Source organism: Gavialis gangeticus, unplaced genomic scaffold (assembly GCF_001723915.1).
Source record: "Gavialis gangeticus isolate Ggan-Ray unplaced genomic scaffold, GavGan_comp1, whole genome shotgun sequence".
Taxonomy (NCBI): Eukaryota; Metazoa; Chordata; order Crocodylia; family Gavialidae; genus Gavialis; species Gavialis gangeticus.
The window spans coordinates 16,898,072-16,921,365 of record NW_017729006.1 but is presented as its reverse complement, the minus strand read 5'-3'; the positions used below and the strand labels follow the sequence as shown (position 1 = coordinate 16,921,365).

At 38.1% G+C, this 23,294-nt stretch overlaps 1 protein-coding gene across 1 annotated transcript in view; it reads left to right on the top strand.

Moving 5' to 3' along the window:
• LARS2 (leucyl-tRNA synthetase 2, mitochondrial) overlaps positions 1–23,294 on the top strand; it is a 151,393-nt gene that overhangs the window by 57,467 nt on the left and 70,632 nt on the right. The window contains exons 6-10 of the mRNA XM_019508888.1: positions 3,111–3,200; positions 6,619–6,762; positions 15,735–15,842; positions 17,938–18,097; positions 22,491–22,595. Of these exons, the coding sequence (XP_019364433.1) occupies positions 3,111–3,200; positions 6,619–6,762; positions 15,735–15,842; positions 17,938–18,097; positions 22,491–22,595 (607 nt within the window). The remainder of the gene's footprint in view (positions 1–3,110; positions 3,201–6,618; positions 6,763–15,734; positions 15,843–17,937; positions 18,098–22,490; positions 22,596–23,294) is intronic.

Genomic DNA, 23,294 nt, shown 5'->3' with positions numbered 1-23,294 from the left:
TGGGGGAGGGGGGTGTTCTTGTTTTCCTGTTCCTGTGGGGGGGGGGGCAGCGGGAACAGTAGAGCGAAGCCCCTTGCTCTGGGGACTCTGGAGTGAGAATTGGGTGCCTGGAAGCTGACCAGAGGGAGCACTGGTGTAAAGCCCCCCACCTGAAATCTCACTCCAGTTCACAGTGCTGCTCCTTCTGCTTGGCCTCTGGGCCCAGTGGATAGAGTGGCAGGGAAAAGCCCTCTGGCCACTTCTCACATTGGGGACTCCAGAGTGAGAAGCAGGTGGGGAACAGCTGGTGGCTGCTCCTTCCCTTCTTTCCCAGTCTGCAGGAGGGAAGGAGCTGTCCCTTGCCTTCTCCATACTGGGTTGACCCTGGTCTCTGAAAGGCACAGGAGACTCCCCATGGTTCCACTCGTCCTGGTCTCTAGGAAGAGTTAAGCCAGGGCAAAGTGTGCATGTGTTCATTCTCCTGAGAGAAACTCTCCCAGGAGCAATTTCTACCTGGATGTAGTCAGGTTAATTTTCTTTTGGAACAGCTCCAGGAAAAAAAGATGAAACGTTAGCATACTAGTGGTTTCTACCAGGAGAGCAGTGCTTCTCCCAGTAGAAACTAAACATCTGTACATGGCCAGAGACAAACCTCTGTTCATTTTACTACTAGTGCGTGGACCATTTTATGGTAACTTTTTTGTTTTTTAATGAATTGGCAGCTACCTTTATAACCTTATGTAGAAAATAGAGTTCAGTTGAGCTTGATTCTCTTTTTTTATACAGCTAATATTACAATGACAACTGTCTATTGGTTTCAGTAGAACTCCACTGGTGTAAACTAATATCCTGCAGTGGAAAACAAAGCAAATGGATTTAATGTCATGGAAACAATACCAAAGGTATTCTCTGTGGTCTGTCAGATGGGAATATTTCAGTACTGTGCAGTTAAAGGTGTAAAATAATGAAAGCTATTATGATGACATTCAGTCAATGTATCGTCAGTCACCATAACTAGAACAGGGAAGATTTAAGGGCATTTATGGTCAGAAAAAAAACTTTGAAATAAGCAGTATGTGGTCCGTTTATGAGTTCATAGTCAAAATTGCTCCATTTCCAGGTTGAATGTTAGTAGTTTTTCTAATTCCCAACTCTACAGTCCAAAAGTCAGAATATGCTCTTTTTGAGTTTGGGACCAGAATGTAATCTAGCTCCCACTTCTAGAGCTGCAAGATAGAAGAAAGAATCATCAAAATGTACTGGTTTGCTGAAGCAAGCACATATGATTCTAAATTAAATAAGGCAATGGATTTGTTGAGCAAGAAGGTGCTATTTGCATAGAATTTTACTTCTCAGACCTTAAATAGAGTTAAAAGTAGCATTTCTTTGCTCTTTTCACTTGGGGACATACCTTAAAATCTGTCTGTGCCTGTGAAATTATACCCTAAAAATCCCACATTTGCACAGAGAAAAAGAGAATCACGTGCACATCTTTAGAAAATGAAGTCAGTTATCTCATTTTATATATAGCTTATTAGTTTAAGGTAGTTTTTGTTTGGTCTTCGAAGCTCATTGTTGCTTTTCATTTTTAGAACTATTTTTTGCAAAATGTCGAACTGAGGCGTTGACAGTAATGACTAAAGAAAATTCTTGCATCCGGTGATATAAATACAATTTTAATTATATGTTTTGGCCTCTCCCTAAACTTTTACTTTCTAACACCATATTGTATCAGAATGATTCATGAGCCTATTAGCACAAACACTGGGGTCTGAGCTGCACTCGTCTCAAGGGCCATACTTGTGGAGAAAATATTAATAGTGGTGTGTGTGTCTTCTCTTCACACCTACAACACACCATCTCTAGTACAGTATATTTTTTTTACATTGCTGTTATTTCTAAGCAATATCTCTTGAAATGCATCAAAAACACTAATCCTGAATAAGGCAAGTTTTGAATATTTTAAAAGCAGACTTTATTCATCATTGCTATATAAGCATCTGCAAAATATTCGGTAAAAAATATATTTGTTGATACTGTCTTCCTCTCTTCTCTTAACTTTTCCCCTTTCTTATCAGATTTCCATTTGCTTCTCTATGGGTATGGACACACATATATTTGGACCTATTTCAGAACAAGACCTTTTCAAAAGGGGCCCTGCTGACATTGGGAGCAATGCCACAGCTGTTACCTGTGGACAAGCAATCAATGATCAGCAATCAGGCCCAATGCAAATATAGCAAAACTGCTCCAAACTTTCATCCTGGATAGAAGAATGGTGAAGTTAAAGCTGCTTTGCTGCATTTGTGTCATCCTGGCTTTGTCCAAATATTAGAAATTAACAGCTGCTGCACAGTTCAGAGCAAGAGTCATTATTCCCCTCATCCCCCTTTTGAACTGGTTCCAAATGTACATGTACATGAAAATCCTTTCACTCATTGACTCACTGACTTCCTGTCTGGCCCTTTGCCTTAGTCCTAGCTTTCATTTTTACAATGTTCAACGTTAAATAAGCTTGTTTGCCAGTGAGAGCGGCCATTCACTTGAACTTATCATAACTAAGCATTACTCCCTCTTTACTTTTTCAATATGCAATTTGCTCTGTACCATCTTATTTCTAAGATTGTAAACTGACTGCCGGTTTCTGCCTGCCTGCCTTATTCTTCTGGTCTGTTAAGATCCACAACTTCTTAGGACTTTATTTCATTCGCCTTCTTTCTCATTTACCTTCTCATTTTCCTTCAACTCCTGCTTTTCTTTACAAATATAAAATCCCCCTACTAGCCCCAGCTGCTTCTGCTCCTGCTTCCGTGTTACTGAGAGCAGTGTGAGGAGATAAATTTTGTCTACAGCATTTCTTGTGTTCTTCCTTTCTGCCATCTCCCTGGTCAAGCAGTACTATGGTTCTATCCCCACTGGACTTCCCTGCCCAGTGTCTTATTATTTTCCTATCTCCATTTCACACACCATCCCCTTGAAAATTCTGATTACTGTGTGTGAAATTCATCCATAATGCATATTTTCTAAATGAATTTAATTCAGTACAAACAAGTTGCAATAGTTCATAGCACCTGTCAAATTACTTGAGTTATGATGTACTTGCTAAAAAAAATTCTTTTTTTTATAAACAGGAAATAACCACTTGTTCGCCAGACTACTATAAATGGACACAGTACCTCTTTATTAAATTATTTGAAGCCCGGTTAGTTTATCAAAAAGAAGTAAGTGCAATCTTTGACCTGTAAAATTATGCATGTACTTTAACCTGAATATCTTGAATCATTCATACTCCATATAACATCTTTCACTCTTCGGTTCACATTCATTATGGAGGCAAGTATTTATGTTTTACAGTGATATGCAACCACAGATTTTATATATTAATGAGCAGCTAGCTACCATTGCCAGATAGAATGGAAACAAAATCAGTGATTTTTATTGAAGTGGTGTCTGTTGGCCATATGCAGGCAATCTCTCGGCATATTCTGAAATGCTAAATTGTGATGTAGGTTGAATTAGTTTATTTCCTCGCTGTTGATATAACTACTCACTTAGAGCCTTATTCTCTTCTTAGTGAGGTCCCAGAAATATTTGCCATTGATGTAAAAGGGATCATGATTGGGACACTTAGCTATGCTGTGCTAGCTAATGCACATCTTTATCTCATGCCTCCAGCGCACCTGAGATGTGCATTAAATATTATTTCTGCACAGTCTGAAGATTCTTTTATTACAATTGTAAATTGAATGCAAGAGGAGAACGTGTAGCTTTGTTAAAGCAATGAGGATGACAGATGTGGTGTTCTACTGTAGTTGGCATTTAATTCCATGGTTATGTATGCCATACCAGGGATTACCTCCAAAGGGATACATTGGTTCAGTTGGTCTGGGAGCTAGAGTCAGTGGAAATGAACAGAGTCTGTCTGCATCCTGCAATCTCAGTAAGAAATCCATTTTATATTCGTCACATGGAACCCTATTTCTTGTCTTCAGTGAGAGACTGCACAAGTCCTGAATGCTGGTGAGGGGTGTATGAGGTAGCAAGGTGTAAGGGATGAAGCACAGTATTAAAAATGACTTTTCAGCTCCTGATTTTAGTGTGTACTGCTCTGTGCTTTTATCTGTTGATTGTGTTGGAGTTATTTATTCTGAATTATATGGCGGTATTAGTTACTGCCCAAGTCACGTGGCCTGTTTAATCACAAACCACAATTTTTAGCACAGATATTACCTCTTTTTAGTAAGTGAAAATACTCAATTTCTTCTCAGTTTTGGATCATAGCCTGCTTAACAAAAGGAACTAAATGTTTATAATAGTACAGCTTTGTTTTATTTTAACATTTATCACTTTTTAATATTGTTTATGTTCCTCTGTGTTTTAACCTTTCAGTTTCCCAGTCCCTTTAGTAGGAAGTGCTTTACAAATAAAAAGGTTGTTATTTTAGAGTCAATTTTATTAAGGTTTGTACTGTTACTGAAAATAGAAATTTTGATTGGCTTTTAAAATGGATCTGCAATAACAGGGTATATTGATTATTTTTAGTTTTTAGATTATACTATTGGTATAGTATAATGTCAACTTATTTTAATGAAAAGGTCTGACATTATCAGCAAGTTACAGACACAAGGCAGATGAACCATATAAAGCATGAATTCCTGTGACACATTGAATTCACTTGGGCTTGATTTGAAGATAAGGGTTTATTTTTGATGATAAATATAACTCTTTCATTCATGAGATATATTATTGCAATCAATGCAGAGGCAGTCTGATTATGCACAAAAGAAATCATTGTTAATGATAAGAACAATGGTATTCCAAAGAGAAAAGGAATCAAACAGCTACATACTACAGTATTTTTCTTTATCCTCACCACAACTTTTGCTTCTACCTGAGCACAGTAGGCAACTTTTTTCCAGCTTAAAAGTTTAAGCAGGAGAAAAGTGGTAAAATAAACATAAAACATAGTAGTATGAGGATCGCAGTATTTGCTGGTTTTCGGGTTTTTGCTTTTTATTTTAAATTTTGTTTTATTCTGACAGCTACTGAGCTCTTCTAAGTACTGAGTAGGTTTATTTAATTTATTTCAAATAAAGTGCTTGTATAACCTTATGGCTCGGGACACAAGTTGATCAGAAACCCATTCAAATTTGTAACGCAACTGAAGTTCAGTGCAGGTAAGCCGCTTTCAAAATGACCGAAACCATTTTAAGATAAATCTGGATGAATGTAGTATCAGACTTAATTGATTTAGGTTAAATTGGTTGATTGAACTTCTGTCCCAGATCCCCTCCAGATTCAAAGTCCCCCAGCATCCCAGGATGCTTCGCACCTCCCTCGCAAACCCTCACCCTCACAGGGTGGGTGGACTAGCCTTGGCCCAAGCCGTTTGCTCCAGCAGAGCAGGGAGGCATGCTCTAACACTCCTCTGGCTTCTGGACCACTGCAGGCCTGTACGCTATTTCCGGAATCAAAAGCGAGTGTCTGTTCACTTGCTTATCAGTTTAGTCTATACATCTTAGACTAACCTGTGAAGATCGATTCAATTCAGTCTCAAGCTTTCTGACTGTCTTTACTTAGCCTATGAGGCAGGGCTGCTATATTTCAGTTGGTTGATTTTAATTTTTATAGTTTCACTGAAGTTGCAAAATTAGGCCGCATACAACAGACTGATCTTCAGAATTGCTTTTACTCTTTCCTTGGTATTTGCCTCTTTGTTTATGTTTAAGTAAACACCTCATGATGAATAGTGGCATACCTGTTTAGGACATAGGACTGGCAGAGACTTCCTGGGCCATGAAATTGCAGACAATAATTTAATTACTGTACCCTAAAATGATTCTGTTTTAGTCCTTTTTGATAAATAGCTACATCTTTTGATTTTTCACAAGATCACTTCTGCCATGTGTAACATGTATGACATTTTTATTTAGCCCAAAGTGTAGCTAACAACAAAGTTTTTTCATGACTTGAACACAGACTTGATTACAGATGTTCACTGTGCTGTCATATTCAATTATTTTTGGTTTACTTGGATTTAGATAAATAAGAAAGAGTAACCTCTAAAACAATGCACCTTTTCTCATCAAGAATTCAGCACAGAGAATGTTACCTGTATAACAATCTAGTCACAGATGATTAGTCTTACTACCCAACATTTTTGATGTGGTACTCCCTATCTTCTCAAAGTAAAACTCCTTAGTTATAAAGCCTTTTGTCTCGTTCCACAGAACTCTTGCATCAGTACACGCCAGTTTAAACTTCAGTCTACATACTTGTTCAGTAAGGTCAATGAAAATCATGTTCAGTGATGTTTGTATTTTGTTACTGAAAATAGCAAATGTCATTGAGTCAGTATATCCCTGCTAGTTTGATCAATCCAAGCAAAATACTTCAGCGTTAGCCATACCAACTTTGGCCTTTAAATCCTCCTTAATGTCTTTAAATTCTCTTAAATTCTGAAGAGCAGGGTATGCAGCAGATCCTCAGTTGCATCTTGCTGATTCATTGACATTTTATAATGCAGAAATTGTGGGAGCTCTTGGAAACTGTATTTGTAGAGTTGTATTAGTATCTGAGCAGTTTAACTTTTTTTTACATACATACTAAAAAGGGTACTGTTTCCTGAAACTTTTTTAGGCCTTGGTTAATTGGGACCCAGTGGATCAGACGGTTCTAGCTAATGAACAAGTGGATGAAAATGGCTGCTCATGGCGTTCAGGAGCAAAAGTGGAAAAGAAGTATCTCAAGCAGTGGTTTATCAAGACTACTTCTTATGCAAAGGTGTGAGTATGAAGGTTTGGGGCATTAACCCCTCTAGTCTCTTTATATTTTTGTACATCTAGCAACAGACTGTTACATACAGTTTCCATTTTCATTTCCACTTGCTTTTGTAAAGTGAGAATGCTAAATAAATGGGCGTGGAATTTAGTACTGAACAAACTGAAAACAGAAAAATACAGGTGTGAGCGGAAACACTGTAAAAAGGAACTATGATCCAGATCTTAGTTGGCCTCTTATATGGCTCCACTTACACACTGCAGGGTCTAAGATTTAGGCAGTTTACTCTACTCTAGGGTGGAGCAATCTTGATTGACAGGGTTGGGGGCCTAGGCTGCAAAGGAGATATTTTTCTCCTGTCAGGGTCCACATTGTGCATAGAGGAGACACCTTCATGAACCACCATGCCTAACTGACAGCAAGCATTGACTTCAGTATAAAGCATAGCATCCCCTGTTCATTCTTGAACTTGTCCATGCGGAAGAGGAAAAGGTCACTTGTTGCCCAATAGCCTAGCAGTGTTCACTGTTTGGTTTACAACAATGATTCACAAGATGAACCTAGAGATTTCAAATAGAAATACATAGTTGTCATTTTTCTGAGTTCTTTGCAAAAGAAAAACTGCTCCATTATTTTTCTGTAGTCAAAAAAGAGTGAAATCTAAGAGCTGGCATTTTCTGAGGGGTGTGTCAAAACTATCCAGGGGTGCCTTGAATATCCAGGGATGCCTTGACCCTAAAAAGGTTTGAAAATCACTGGTTTAGTGGCAAGAGCACTTGTCCAGGAAATGGGACACCTGGCTTCTTGGGCCTCTTTAGCCTATGGGGGTTCAAACCTCAATCTCCCATATGTCAGAAATGTGCCATTCCCAATACACTAAAGATTATAGTCTAGGCATGGGCCTCCCCATCTCTCCTTGTTGAAACTGGCCTATTGGACGTCCACAAGTACAAATTAATGGAACCAGAAGAAGATCAAGTAAGAGAAAGCTGAGAAGGGCACCCTCTTGTTATGAGAAATAAGATGCTAAGCTTGCTTCTGTTTTTTTAACCAATGATTGTGTAATGAAAAATGCATAAACACTTATGTTTCCAGGGAGAGAAGCCTGTGAGTGCCATAACCATTAGGCTACGAAGTTACACTATTGCTTGTTGTGCTCCCTGGCCTATTTGTCCAGGGAACCCAGTCTAGCTCATTGCTTGGTGCTTAGGTAGTGTGCCATACATATGTCATAGTTTGACTGGGACAGTCCTGGATTCCATAGGCTGGTCCTGGCTGGTTGGTCAAAAGTCCTGGTCTGAAGGCCAGGAAGAAGGTGGAGTAGCATGGTGCACCAGGCAGGTAGGCACTGCTGTCACTGTGCAGGAGCAAGAAATGTAGGGATCTTGGATATGGCATCTCAGATAGGGTGACCATATGTCCACCCACACAGTGGCAGTGGTGACTGCACACTTACCTGCTTGGCACCCCATCCCACTCCACCTCCCTGCTGGACTCTGGCCCTGGTCTTTTGACCACCTGGCTGGGACCTGCCTATGGAACCCAGGATTCTCCCAGCCAAACTGCAATGTATGGTCACCTTATGCTAAGGGCCCTCTCCCTGGAGGTGAGAGTTACAGGTTTGAGTTTTCTCAGGCTGAGGAATGTCTGGAATCCAGGTATTCCACTTTTTGCACAAGTGTTCTTGCCAACGTGCTACTAGGGAAAAATATTCCTCCTTTACCTCCTTTCTACTGAGTTACATGCATGCTGCTGCCATCAAACGGTTTGTTAGGCATATTCTGTCCTTGCTGAAGGAATTGGAGGCTTATGCAATTTAGCTGCTTCTCAGCACCAATTCAGATGCCAGTAATCTTTGATGGGAGTTAAATACCCATGCAGCCAGCCTGGATCACTCCTGGTCCTGTGCATTGGCCCAAGTTGAGGCACCTCAGTGTTGGTTCAGGCCAGAATAGAGGCACCTCATGAATTTAGGTACCTAAGCAGTTGTGCAACTTTTTACAGGTAAGGATCAATGTTTGAAAATCTGTTTGGTGAATCTGTCTTCCCAGCTCATATGAGTCTTTACTTAGCAATATAGACTGAATTATTATTAATGATATTTTCATGTTTTTCTTGAGGCTTCTATGAGATATTTTATCACGGCCCAGAAATATTCTCAGTCAAGCTATACACTATAGGCAGATCATCTTTCCATTTATAGAAACAGAAGAGTAGGCTGGAAGGGATCCAAGAAGTCATCTAGTACAACCCACTGCTCAAGGCAGGATCATCTTTGTTTAAACCATTCTAGACAAGCGTTTGCCTAACCTGGAGGTGTCAAACTCATTTAGCCTCGTGACCAGTCAGCAGGCCAGATCAGGTCAACAGACCAGCCCCATGTGCCAGATCCAGCACACAGGGTTGAGTCAGTGCAAGTGCCACATGCATTGCATGCCCTAGACCAGCACAAAGAGTTAAACTGGTGTGGACACCCCATGAACCTCACCCCTCCCACTCCCACTCCAATTGACCCCACATGCTGTATGCAGCATATGCCAACCCTGGCCCCATACAGGATGCAGTGCATGGGGCCAGTTCAGGATATATGCTACATTTGGTGCTTGCACTGGATCCAGCATGTGTGGCCAGTCTGTGGGCCCCATCCAGACTGGCCCTGGATCTAGCATGCAGAGCCAATCCAGCAAGGGCACCATATGCAGTGTACATGCCAGACTGGCCCCATGTGCTGTGTACGTTGTATGTGTGAACTCCAGTCCCTGCCTATAGCATGTGCAGCCTGTGCCAGGTGGGCAGCACATGGGGCCAAATCCAGTGCGTTCTTCATGGAGTATGTCAATCCAAGACTCAGAGATAGCATTGCAGGCCAGATGCTAGGGCTTTCTTGGCTGCATCCAGCCTGCAGGCCATATCTTTGGCACCCTGTATAATCTGCTCTTTAAACTTCCAGGGATGGAAATTCCACAACCTCTGTAGGTTATCCGTGTTCTTATTTTATATTCACCAAGTTTCTCTGTTTTTCCCTTATTTTTCAACTCTGGTTCTTTTACTTAAACCTTTGTATTCATGCTTTAAGTAATTCATAAAATAACAATAATGATAGTAGGGTCGTTATGGACTGTGCAATCACTTTATTTGTTGTATGAGTCAGTTGTCTCTCTCATGCATAAGACATCAGTTAGACTCACAGTATGTTAGAAGTGATATTATTTTTTGTTCTGATTTGGATGTTATTACTGCACCTGCACTAATTCATCTCTTAAAATGAAGAAAATAAAAGCTGTACAAAAACTAGGCCTGTTCACATGGCAATTTACCAAAGAAAATGCATTTTATTACCAGGAGCAAAAGTAGCGTCCTTGATTTAGACATCTATGCAGGAACCCTTATTTGCTGACAGTTTCAGTCATATTACGAGTGTTGACGTCCATATTGGCCCATTTTTTTTCAAAACTATCATATAAATTTAAGACATAGTCACATAACTTTTATGGTTTTTTTAAAAGTAAATTTAATTGGTTTTTTGCTTTGACAGATTTCCTTTGTAAAAGTACAATGCTTAACTGATGGCATTATTATTCAAATTATTATCTATGCATTTTAAAATTTTAAACTGAAATGTTTTGTTTTTATGGTTACTCAGCTAGGTCTTTATTCAGTTTCTTTGGAGAAGCTGTCTATAAATGTTAATAATTTCTGTATGCACCTGTAAATCAGTATAGTTATGTTTCTGTGTAGAAGTTCAAATCGTGATGTGTAAGGCTGGCCTTCTGTTAGTGCTTTTTCTCCACAAAAGGAACTTTGTAAACAGATCAGAAAAAGCTAAGTACCTATAACAGCTGGATATTTATTTATTTTAAAAGCCAAGCCAAGCAAAGAAATCCACTTCAAATACTGTAAAAGACAAACAGCTCTGACGTTTCATGTTGTTTCATTAAATTATTTCACTAGGTTTTTCCCAGTCCTGAGAGAGCTTACACGTACTTACCGCTGATTGGGGCAGGAGGGAAGGGGAAGTTGGTTCTTTGGGGGAGTTGGGGGGCTAAACATCTCCTGTTCCTTAGGGGTGGATGCCCACACATTCCTCCAGGCCCCCCCATGGACCCTCGTAGCCCCCCCCAATTCTGCCAGTCCCTCCTGCAAACACCTGCTGTCCCCCTGATTGCCCCTGTTCCCTCCTGCAAATCCTACCTGCTCCCCTGTTCACCCCTGTAGATCCTTCCTACCTCCCGATCCTCCTGCAGATACTGCCTGCCTCCTATCCCTTCTATGGATGCTGCTTGGCACCCTGATCCCTCCAAGGATGTCACTTCCTCCCCAAAACCCCCTACAGACCCCCTAATCCCCACCATGCCCCGAGCCTGCTTGTTTCTGTGATTCCAGCCCTCCCAATTTACCTTAGAACGAGTGGCCATTTTTAACTTGCTTTAACCTCACTCTAACCTCCCCGAACACTGTATGTAGCCTTAGAGTTTTAGTCATGAAATGAGCTTGACTCTTGCTATTTTCTCCAAATGGCATATTTTTAATACTTTGGTAAATAAAGAAGAGTGAAAAAGCATGTTATAGGCAGAGGGAAAGCTGGATAGACAACAAGGATAGTGAAGGAAGAAAAGCTGCTGCAAATTTCAAGTGTTTGCCAGAGAGATTTTAACACAGGTACAGTATTGCTCCAAAAAAAATAAAAAAGAGCACAGTTAGAAATTCTTCAATAGAATACAGAATAATAAGAAATTTTTGCTTTATCTTTATTTACCACTGCTTCATTATATGTTGAATTGTAGCAGATTACTTCCTATTAACTTCTTAATACTTTGATTCTTCTTAATATTCTTTTGGGAGTTGGTTTAAATATGGGTAAGAATTAGAATTTGCCAACTTAACTTCAGTAGATCCTAAATATACTTATGACCACCTACCAACAATTTCTAAGCCTAGTAATTCCCCCCCATTATTTTGTGTTTATTAAATAAAAAGTCATGTTTTATTAATAATTTGAATACTTTTGTAATAAAATTATTTGACCCATTTTTGTATTATCTTTTCTGTTTAATGTGGCAGTTTAGTCTTCTTATGTCATAAATTTGTCTTAGTTATAAGTAGAACTAAAAGCCTTGGTTTTATAGGTCATAGTTAGGTTTGATTTATTTATAAAAACGTCCCTTCAGTGCTTTTACTATCACTGAGGCACTGAATCTCTTCTTATATTAATGTGGATGGGATGTCAAGCTTTCTTTCTCGTATTTTTCTAAAAAACTTGTATTTTTCTAAGTCACGTAGAGATTAAGTGTTCTGTGTATTAAGAGCTGCCATCCCCCATCTTTCCTTTTAGCAGTACAAATGGGGGAGGTGTTTTGGGTTGAAACATTTTTGGGGGAACCACAAAGAATTTTAAGCCTTCTGGATTTATTTAAATTGGTTCTGTCTATAGCTTGCAATATGTGGGCTGTATTGCTGTATGAATGGATGTTTCAGCTGAACATGTAATTCATCATCCTCCCATTCTATTAGACTTCGTTTTTGAAATTGGTTACTACTTCTTTGCAATTGGCTCCACATCTCATTTAATTCTGTGTTCCAGGTGACTGGTAGCAGTCTGAACCTGTTGACTTTCAACTCCCTGGCTATTTGCAAAGTTCCTGGTATAGTAAGGGAAGAATGAAGTAGTCCTTCTGGCTGAAATGTAACTTTCTCCTGAATCTCTGCCTTCACTATCACTGTCTTGAACTAGAAAACTACTTTTTGGCCCTAAGACCAGGAACTTGGAATCATTCTTAACTCTGAATTTAGTTTTGACTTTCTCCAACTTTCCTATGAGCCTTCTTGATTTCCAGATTTGGAGCATTGCCAGAAATTTTCCATTCTTTACCTTGACTCTCTTTCTGTGACAGATTATTATTCAAGCCTTACATTGTACTTCTCACTTATTGCAAATCTTTCTTTACAATCTGCTTAAAATTGCTACTTTCTGACCTCCGAAAGGTCCAGAATGGCATGTTTCTGATGACTTAAAAGTAAAAGCATCTCAATTCTATGTCATTCTCACTGCCTTTAAAATTGCCCTTCTGATTATTATTTTTTAAAGCTCTTCTTAGAATTCGAGTGTTTTGTTATCTGACTTTGTTTTTCTTCTTTCTCGCTTTCTGCCTTTCTTACTCCTCTGCTCTTTTCTGTTCCTTCTCCATGTGAGATTTGTTCTTCCTCTTTTTTGTAGCTATAGCTATATTTGAGTTTCTCTTCCTTTCTTCCTTTTGAGCCATCAGAGAAGGAGTGTTCCATTTAGAAAAAAAAATCTGGAGTCTCTCCTTAAAAACCTTCCTTTTACATGTGAAGAGGAAATTTTATTTCCCTGTCAGTTTCTTCCTTTTCCATTTGGGAAATACTAGTTTTGTTTTGTTTTTGGGTTGTTGTTTGTTTGGTTTGGGTTTTTTTTGGCGGGGGGAGGTGTTAATTTATTGCACAAGTCAGAATGATAGCTGTTTTATTTTTGTGTGCTGGGAACTCAGCTGTGCCTGCTGTTGATTGTTTCTCCTCTTGAGTTAGCTAGTTAACAGACTTTACAGAATAGCTTCTGTAGGAGTTGTATGTATGTTTTGGAGGAAAGAATATGGCTCCCTGTTGTATAAGTTAGCACACACCAGAATGGGCAGCATTTTTTTTAATGTTGGTAGCAAGAGTTCATAGAACTAATATGTAAAATTCTAAATCTACAGAAAATTTGATTCCAGTTTAAATCCACTGTAAGATCTGCTTTATGATCAAACATTTTCTTTCTAAGAAACCTTATAGCTTTAACTGTATATTTAGTGCACACACATTATATACATAATGTCTACATTAATGTGGCTTTATATGTTTATGAGAGAAATTATAAATATATGAAATAGGCTGGAAACAGTACCTCTTGAAATATTTCAGATAATATTAAGGACCAAAATTTTCACCTGGCTGTCTAAAGGATCCCAAATCCCTAATTTAGGTTGCCAGATTAGTGTCTTAATTTTTACTTCTGATTGCCATCTGCAGTGACTTTAGGGCAGTGAAGAGGCTGCTACTGACTTCATTTTTTCTGTGGAGTCCAAAAAGATGAAAAAAGTTTGAAAAGTTTTTGGTTCCTAACATGATTTCTTAAAATTGTAAGTATATTAATTTGAGCGCCTAAGAATAGACAGCTGCCCAGTTTCTGAGATTTGCTTTAAGGTTAGCGCTTTAATAAACCTCTAGTTGGTTATTAATTATTAGCAGTGCATGTGTAATGCATGTTTTTGCCTTTGTAATCCCAAGTAAAAAAATTTCACTTGTTGGAATGCTATCTGGAGCTGTAGCAGCAGTTGTTTTATATTTTATTAAATTTCTAATGCCGTTTGAAAGTCTGGCTTTCTTACATTTGCAAATTAGCAGATGAGGAAGTAGGCACTTAAGGATATTGGAGGGTTAATATAATAAGGAATAATAATCCAAAACAGTAATAAATTCTGATGAATGGGTGAAAGAAAATGTTAAGATATATTTTGAATCTTAGAGAGTGTACAGTAAAAATTCAGTAACCAGCAGCAATCAGTATTTGTAAAATGTTTTTACAGACCTAATATTAGAGAATTAAAGAAAAATATATTGTGCAAACAAAGATAAGTTAATTCAATAATTTCATATTTACAACTATTTCACTTTGAAGTTCGGACTCATTCATCATGTACAGTATGTATAATTCAAACTACCAAGTAGTTGTAAATTAACAAAATAATAAGTGTTGCATATTTGATGTTGGACTTGTACAACAAAAAGGAAAAATAATATAGCATATTGACTTCTCCAACTTAGAATTTAACTCAACTCCTCAGTACATCTACCATCTGTCCAACTGACTCATGCCTCTGGCTGTATTTCTGCCAAGATACAATTTTTGGAGTATTCAGAGCAAAATGTCAAATCTTATGAAGTGAAAATTGAAATGGGGTTCCTGTTATTACCTCCCGCTGTACAATCCTATTAATTTTAATTCATTAAGTAAATTTAAATTAAATAAAATTGTATCCACAAAATCTGTCTCAATTTGTAGCAGTTGCTTCATAAGGTTGTCATGCTCTATGTGTGCCTGTGTGTTGACATGAGCATATGAGCATACACACTAATAAAGCAATATCTATAACTGTACAAATATACACAAGAGTTGCATATTAGCTATAATAATGCAAACTGTTCTGTTAAAGGAGAATTATGGATAATGCGGAAACTAGCACTAAATTTCTTCTTTGCTGTGTGTTTGGAATCTCATCTGTAATGTTATATTAACTTTTTGCCTTTAATATATACCATTATCCTTATTATTTATATTGCAATACTAAACATATGTCCTAAGCATATGTTAGGTAAAATTATAAAACCAACACACGTTGCAAATAGCTGAAGTATAGAAAACTAATAGGAAACATGAAATTCCATTTTTGTAGTCTGACAACTGACTGAGTTTTGAAAAAAGTAGGGGACGCAAATGTAACCAGTCTGGATGCCATTTTTAGGTGAGTGGTTGCCAAAAACTAGTCCGTGCATAGGTTTTTATCCTGTGAACCCTGACACATATTATATAGTCCCGTTGTGCTTAACGGGGCCATTTCCATGTATTTGGGCCAGTTTAGGGCTACAGTTTATACATATTTCATGTTATCTTCTTATCTTTTATTTCTTCTCAGACTTAGTGTTCACTTTTTAAGCCTGAGTCCATTCATAAAGATGCTGTGTCTCATACAGTCATGATACATCTGGTATATCAGGGTATGTCACTCTTTTGGCCTGCACAATGTTCCCTTACTTTTTGAAAGATAAGATGTTGGAAAAAGCAGTGGTATGAAAATAGTTGTTCCTGCATTTTTACTCCTACAATCCTACTATTTTGCCATTTAATATACTTTAGACCCAAGTGTTAAGACACATGCTTAGTAGTGCTAGAGTTCCTAATACTCCATTTTTTGTGTCAGGCCATGCTAGATGCTTTGTCAGATCTCCCTGAGTGGTATGGTATAAAGGAAATGCAAGCAAACTGGATAGGTGACTCTGTTGGATGCTATCTTGACTTCATGCTAAAGGTGAGTCAGAAATTTAGCTGTTGCTTTTCTGATTGAACTGAGTAATCCAATCGCACATTTCTGTAATGCTTTTTAATATTTAAAAGATTTTGAACATTGCTAATGAATACTAGTATGCATTTTTTTCTTAAGTTATATGTTTATTAAGTATAGCATTATTATTGTTTCTTCTTATTCTGATTCAAGCTTATTAGAGGTTTCTGGCAGAAAGGTTTTGGCAGACCTTGATATTCTTTTAAGTGAATCTTGGTTCAGAATCCAGGTGTGAAGCAAACTAAGGGCCCCCCCCCCTCTACATTTGCAGGTAAAGGCATGATCTAATGCACGATCCACATAATCACACCTCTTGCCATGCCACATGTCCGGGCAGAAGGCATGATTGTGGGATCACAAATCAGGCTCTATCATGCCGTATTGCCAGTGCAGGGAGAGCCTGATCCTGATCCCAATCCCCTGTACTGGCAAGAAGCCAGTTCCTGCAGCTGGGAGCTGCTTCAGCTGACAAGGCTCCAAGCTGAAGAGGTGTCCCACAGCTGGGAGAGCACAGCAGCCCAGATCTCCCAGCCCTGGGGATGTGTGGTGTGCCCCTGTGATATCCCAGCCATGTGGATGTGTGGTGTGCCCCTGCAGCTGGGAAGCATGTCAAGGGAAACATGTCAAATGTCAAAAATACCCAATTACCTGTGGATGCACATTTCTCACGAGACAACCACTCTGTCTCCAATCTCACAGTCCTAATCCTCAAAAGGAATTTACAAAACACCTTTTGTAGATGAGCCTACAAACTTCACTTCATCAACCTGCTGGATACACAAAAATCATGGACTAAATACACACATTGGATTTATAGCACATCATAGCCTGCCTAACGTCTGGTATACCCCAGTTAACCTCTCAACTATTTATCAGTTACATCTTATCACCAGGTCTACATCCCACCTCCCCATCTGTTTCTCACCCACTGACTGCATCCATTTGAATTTTCACTGACTGGCATTCTTGCATACTGGCCTCTGGCTTCTATTCTATTCTATCCCATCCAGGAAGAGCACAGAACAAGTGCAGATGGTTCCTCAGCCTAAAAAGGGTGTTTGTACCTGAAAGCTTTCAAAGAAGAATTTTTCCAACAATTTTAGTTGGTCTAATAAAAGACATCGGATTTACCCAAAGAACCTTGTCTGCCAGTAGGAAGTTAGGCACCTATTCCCAGTAATTTTAAGTGGGATTAGATGCTGATTGCCATGGCCTAACATTTCAGAAATGTTACAATTCTAAAGACCTTGATTTCTGCGAGTTCAAACAGAGTTGCTTTAGAAGTACTCAGCATACCTGAAAAACAAATCTTAGTAATATGTTGTAAATTAGGCCCTCCAGAAATAAGACTCTCCAAAACACCAGCAGTGTTGAAAATGTATTGATTTTGATACATGCCTAAATCTACAGCCCAGCCCTCATATGCTCTACAGTTAATGGACCCGAATTCTGCAGCACTTCAGCATGCTAGTTCTGTGGCAGCTTCATTTAAATTATAAAAAGATTTTGAATGAATAAAATATGAAAAAATAAAATTGGTACAGTACCCCATGTTAGTTATTCACTTACTGAAGGAGTAGATTTTATAGCCAATGCTGTAGCCACCAAAAGACTCAGGACCTTGAAAAATACTTGTTACACATGTGATTTATACTGTTTCAAAATAAATAGCAATTATTAGCTATGATACTCTCAGTTGATCTAATGCCTATTGAACTAAATGGGAAGTTTTCTAATAGCTTGAATGGGCAATGTATCAGGCTTAGCAACCGAAACAGGCACTTTCATATGATTATCTCTTTTATGGATGTGGTGGTATATACTGAGGAAAGAAAATAAAAATTACGTTTCTAGTTGTATTGTATGTGCAGAAATGAGAGCTTTGCAGATTTCAGCCGTAATGGTATCATCAGATACAGCCATGTTGATACTTGGAAGCTGAATTTGTTTGGATGAATAGGCTTGTCATGTGCATTGGAAGAAAAGAAAGTCTAAAATATGCATTTCTAATAGAACAAACTAGCAGCAAGTCTGTTCTAGAATATTTTCTGCTCTTTATAAGGTTGATGGCAAAGTAACAGGAGAGAAGTTAGCTGCCTACACCTATACGCCTGAAGCCATTTATGGAGCTTCCCATATATATATCTTACCTGATCATAGACTACTGCATGGAAATAGCAGTCTGAAGGAAGTCTTTCAAAGGGAGTTCATCCCAGGCAAAGGTGAGTTGTTGTTTTGGTTTTTTTCTCTCAGACTGAATTTTGTTCAAGAAGTGTAACAATTTTAGAGACTGAGGTTAAAAAAAGAAAAAGTGCATCCAGCTCGGTATGAACAACTCCTGTTGAGAAGAAACAACTCATTTTGATTCTTTTTACACCTCATGTAGTATCATTTCACCTTGCTTTGTCTTCCAAGACAATGAGATGATGATAACTGAAGAAATTATGTAATTCCTAGCATTATAAATAGTTATAAGACCTTAAAAGAATGCAGTTGGTTTCATGAAACCAGAGCAGATTCCCATTTCCTTTCCAGCTCTTTTCAGCTGATGAAGTGGTAGAAAGGATCCAGAATCTGGATATAACTGCTAGTTGCAAAATTCCCTTGCTGCAACATAATTATCTCATTAGCATAAAATTAGCTCAGCCAACTCCAGCACCAGTCTCAGTTCTTACCCCACCGCATTGTAGAGGAAGATGGGAGGAAGAAGAGTATAGTGAAGTTATGCTGTTATTCTGATTGTCAGCTAGGATGCAGTTCCATCATCAGTGTTTAGTTAGAGCAGCCCCTGGCAGGTCTTGACTTACGCAGGGACTGGCACAGAATGACCTACAAGACAAGGGAGCTTAACAGGTTTTCAAAATGACTCCTGCACCCATACCTTGCCTGTGCTGTGTAGATCTCTGGCCCATCATACTGTAACGCATAGAGTAAGAAGAGTAACAGGACACCATAAAACAGGCTTACTACAAAATCTATGCGTGTTTTACTTCCATTTCATCCTGATAATATTTCTTTCAGCTTAATAAACATGAAAGCATTACTTCTCCTTCATGTATGCAAGTTATGATATAGGGCCAAATCCTTTGCTTTAGCTTTTTTAATACAGTGGAGTAATGTGAGGGAGAAGACAATCAGTGAACAATTATTTCTTTAATTCTCCTCCTATGCTTCCTCCTAGACATAGCTCTAAATTACTGCAGCTCTAAGCAGTCTCTAAAAGATCATTGGTTAGTGGACTGAAGCTACAGCACAGTGCATTTGAAGTGCTCTTCCACAATAGTGAATGATATAGGGGGAGGGGTTATAGAAATTTCCTATTTCAGGTCTGCAAGTATGTTGTACTCACCAAGGGAGATAGGGTGAGATGTATCCACTTTGCACTACCAGAGAATCTTGTCCATAGTTGTTAATAAAATGATCATGTACAATTCTTCGCACTTAAATTCAGTGCACAGAATAGGTGGCTCACTGAATGAGGCAGCTGTTAAATACTTATTCTCTTGCTCCTCAGTGTGTGGCCACTGCAGGGAAAGACAGGAGTCCTGCAGAAAAAAAACCAGTTAAGATTGCATAAGCACTCCCTGCTTTTTTTTTTAATTTTTATTTTTTACCCCTTCATTTTATAACCTAAATAATTTTCATATGGTGTCTTGAGAACCTGGGTTTGGAAGCCAGCAGAAACTTAAGTATGGACACAGGAGAGATTCTGCTCTATGATTACAAACCAGGGTGCCTGTGAGAGAAACACTGGATTGTAAACCCTTAAAAACTCAGCCAAGCCAGAAGAGTTGCTCTAGTCCAGAGAAAAGTGCATTTGAGATTTACACACTGACCACATTTCATATTTCTGTGCCAGACCACTGAGGTGCAAAGGCTAATCAGTAAAGGTCATAAAATATTTTTTATAGTGACACTTTTTCTGTGCAAAAATATTTTAATCCTTCTTTCTTAGGATTACCAAAAATATTCACCTGTCTGTGGAAACATTCAGCCAAAAAAGATAAAAAAAGGTTTCGAGGAAGTTACAAAACAGCAAATAAAGAAACCTTAAAATGGGAGCAATTGGCTTTAACTTTAGTATTGCTCTGTGTTTCTGCTGTGTACCATTTACGTTTATGCACAACTGTGCATGGCGAACTTGGGGTGACATCATGCCCTCTCCCCCTGTGATATCATTGGGAATTTGCTGTTGCCTTTATTTGGGACTAGGTTCACACATATTCCAAGGTGATATTAAAAATCAGATTTTTTTTGGTGCCAATTCAACAAGAAGTAATTTCCTGACCCTACTTTGCTTCTCCATGTGTTTTCAATTAGACAATTAGGAGGGTATGATTATATAGTTTCTGTGTGCAGGGCAAAATAGCTTAATGTTCTAGCAGATGTATTCTTAGAGTTTTTCTTAGCTTTATATTCTATGCAATTACTGTTTCAGTAGAAATTAGCAGTTAGCTTTGGATTATTTAATCTTTGATCCTCAAATAGGACAGTCTACTTATTTAGAATCTGAACTGCCTCTCAATATGTGCCAATGTGGGGGCATCCAAGGCAAAATTTTGACCTCTAGATTGTTAATCAGTTTATCAGAAAACATTAAATAGACTGTGTCTTTTGTGTGTGTATAATTAAAATGTCATTTATTTTCCATGTTATAAAAATGCATGAAATCAAGTGAATAAATAAGGAATTATTATCATAGGCTGAAAAATAATTTCATAGGCGTTTCCAGGTTTCAGTGTAACATCACTGCTGAAGCAGAATCTCTTACTGCCTCAGCTTCCTGTTCGTGAGGTTTCTGTTTGTATGCTTTCAAGGAATGAAATGATTCTATAATGCAGAAGCATTATACTGTGGGTAGAGAGGTTTGTAAATGATTTCAGTATTAAAGGCACTAAAAAAATAAACATGGGCTCAATCTTCCAAATTCAGATACATATTTTTGAACTGTCCAAACCTCAGTGTGTTTGGATCTTGTGGCTTTAGAAACATGATTTGAAGCCTTAGCTTGAATTTGTGCCATAAACAACCCCCTAGGAATCTATTTTGTAACTAGGCATATGGTCATTCATCTGAGGCATGAAAGGAGGCCAGACATGTTGTTAGCTACATCACTCTTTTGTAAGCCAGTAGCTACAGAAAATGGTATGCCTTAACCAGGCTAGTTCAATGACCATTGGTCCCAAAAAATAGGAGCTAGTTTCAAAACATAAATCTCAGGTTCAGATTATGAATTCAAATCACCAGCATCATATCTCTTTTCTCTATCTATCTCCTCACATAGGTTTGGATCCAGGGTTTTGGTTCAAGTCAATCTCCATTCTGAATGTAAATATATTATTTTTAAAATTGATCAGTTGTATGTCAACACTGGTCACACTTTTTCATGGTCTTTATTTTGTCTAATACTCTCTATATATTTTTAGAAGAGAGCAAGTAACATGAGCACCAGCCTTTCAAGTCCTGCACTTTCCTTTGTATCTTCAGAATCCATTTTTTGCATCCTTTTCTTCCAGGAACATCTTCCAGTATGTCAGTTAGGGGCATATCTTCTTGCCCCAATTTAAAGCTAGTTTGTATAAGTTTGTAATGATCCCTCATTCAGGTTCCAAATTCCTGCTTTCTGTAAGGTCATTAATGCATTACTTATGCTCTTGCCTGGAAGGAAGACCAGCTGGTAGGAGGTACTTTGTACCTCTTCACCTCTGGAGGATAACTGAGTTTAACCACCTTAGGGGCAACCAGGTATAAGTAAGAGCTCCCAAATTTGCCTCTCTCAAATACTTCCATTCTGCAATACCTACTGCTTCTGCAAAGCATTAGCCTGACTTTAATTCATTATTTTAAAGGGATACTCTCAAGAAACCAGTGTTTTGGTTTGAAATTTTTACCTCTAAAAATTCCTAAAATGGCTACACTAGAAAAAAATTGGAGAAGAATAACATTTCTAAATTGATTTAGTTCCTTCATTTTACTGATAGCCTGTATACTTTGTTTCTCTGGCTTATAAGGAACTTTCTGTTCCCTGAAAATGCATTAAATATATATTATTAAAATCACAAAAACTTAACATCACTCCTTTTTTAAAAATTGATTAGATTCTAAATTGACTATATCCTCTTAAACCCAGTAACACTATTCTTCAAAGTACTGCTTTGTAAGAGATGATAATGTAATGCACAGAGATCTTCTTTTACTAATTAGTGAGTTTCCTAGTACTTCTAAGCTAAGTGCAGACTGCCAGAAAGACCAAGGCTGAATCAATTAAGTCTTTGAAGGTTATTCTAAACTGTGTAGATTGAACCAATAAGCAGGTGAACAGACCTTCACTTTTGATTCACTGGGATGCAGGGGGACTGTGAGTTAACTTGAATCTGGAGGGGATCTTGGTTAGAAGTTCAGTAAACCAATCTAAATCAGTTAAGTCTGATATTACATCCATCCAGGTTTATCGTAAACTGGTTTTGGCCATTTTGAAAGCGGTTTATATGCACCAGATTTCTGTGGAGTTACAGATTTGCACTTGTTTCCAACACTTACACTGGTTTATGTGTAATTTCTGTCCCTATCCCTAGTGTTATACTTAAATTATGTGATCTTCACATTTATTTGCAGACAGTCGTACTTCAGTGACAGCTGTGAACTTGCTTACCAATCAGGAAATTCCTGTAGTAATCTCTGCAAAATCAGATTTTCACAACTGTCTTGATACTAAAATAGGTAAGTGATAACTAATATATATGAGCCACAGTGTGTCTTTCTGTTACTGCATTGGAGCTGTAGAATCGCCACTGAAAACCACTGAACACGATGCCTTTCTCTTGTCCTTTAGTGGCTATTTTTCCTAATTAAGGGAAAGGGAAAGAAAAAGTAACTAGGCAGAATCCGTTACTGGAAAGAGAAGGAAGAGACTGGGTAATAGATGTTAATGAAAAAGAAATTCCATCCATAGAATTAATAAAATTTGAATGCTGACCTTAATATAGACTTGCATATGATGATTCTCACATTTCTCTGATCAAGGATTTTATAAGGCATGTATACATAGGTGGACATTTCTTATGATCATAAACCAAGACAGAACCTTACCAATGGTTAGAAAAAAAATATTTTCAAAAAACCCAAGCAGCAGTAACTTCTTTTTCTCTTCTATTTTATGCTTTTAGCAGGAAAAATAATGTATTGTTTAAATGTTGTTACTGCTATAAATGTACAAATTTGTGTGCAAATTTGAGTATATCTAGTTAGATATGCTTTGAAATCAGAAAAAGAATTCAGAATGTACAGTAATTGTGCACATTTAATCAAGGTCAGTTTTCTCCAAACTGTAAGCCTGAATATGCCATCCCCAAGGCAAATTTCCCCTGCATTACTATTTCCACTCAGTCACTCTTCTGCTTCTTTCTTCAAACCGTCTTG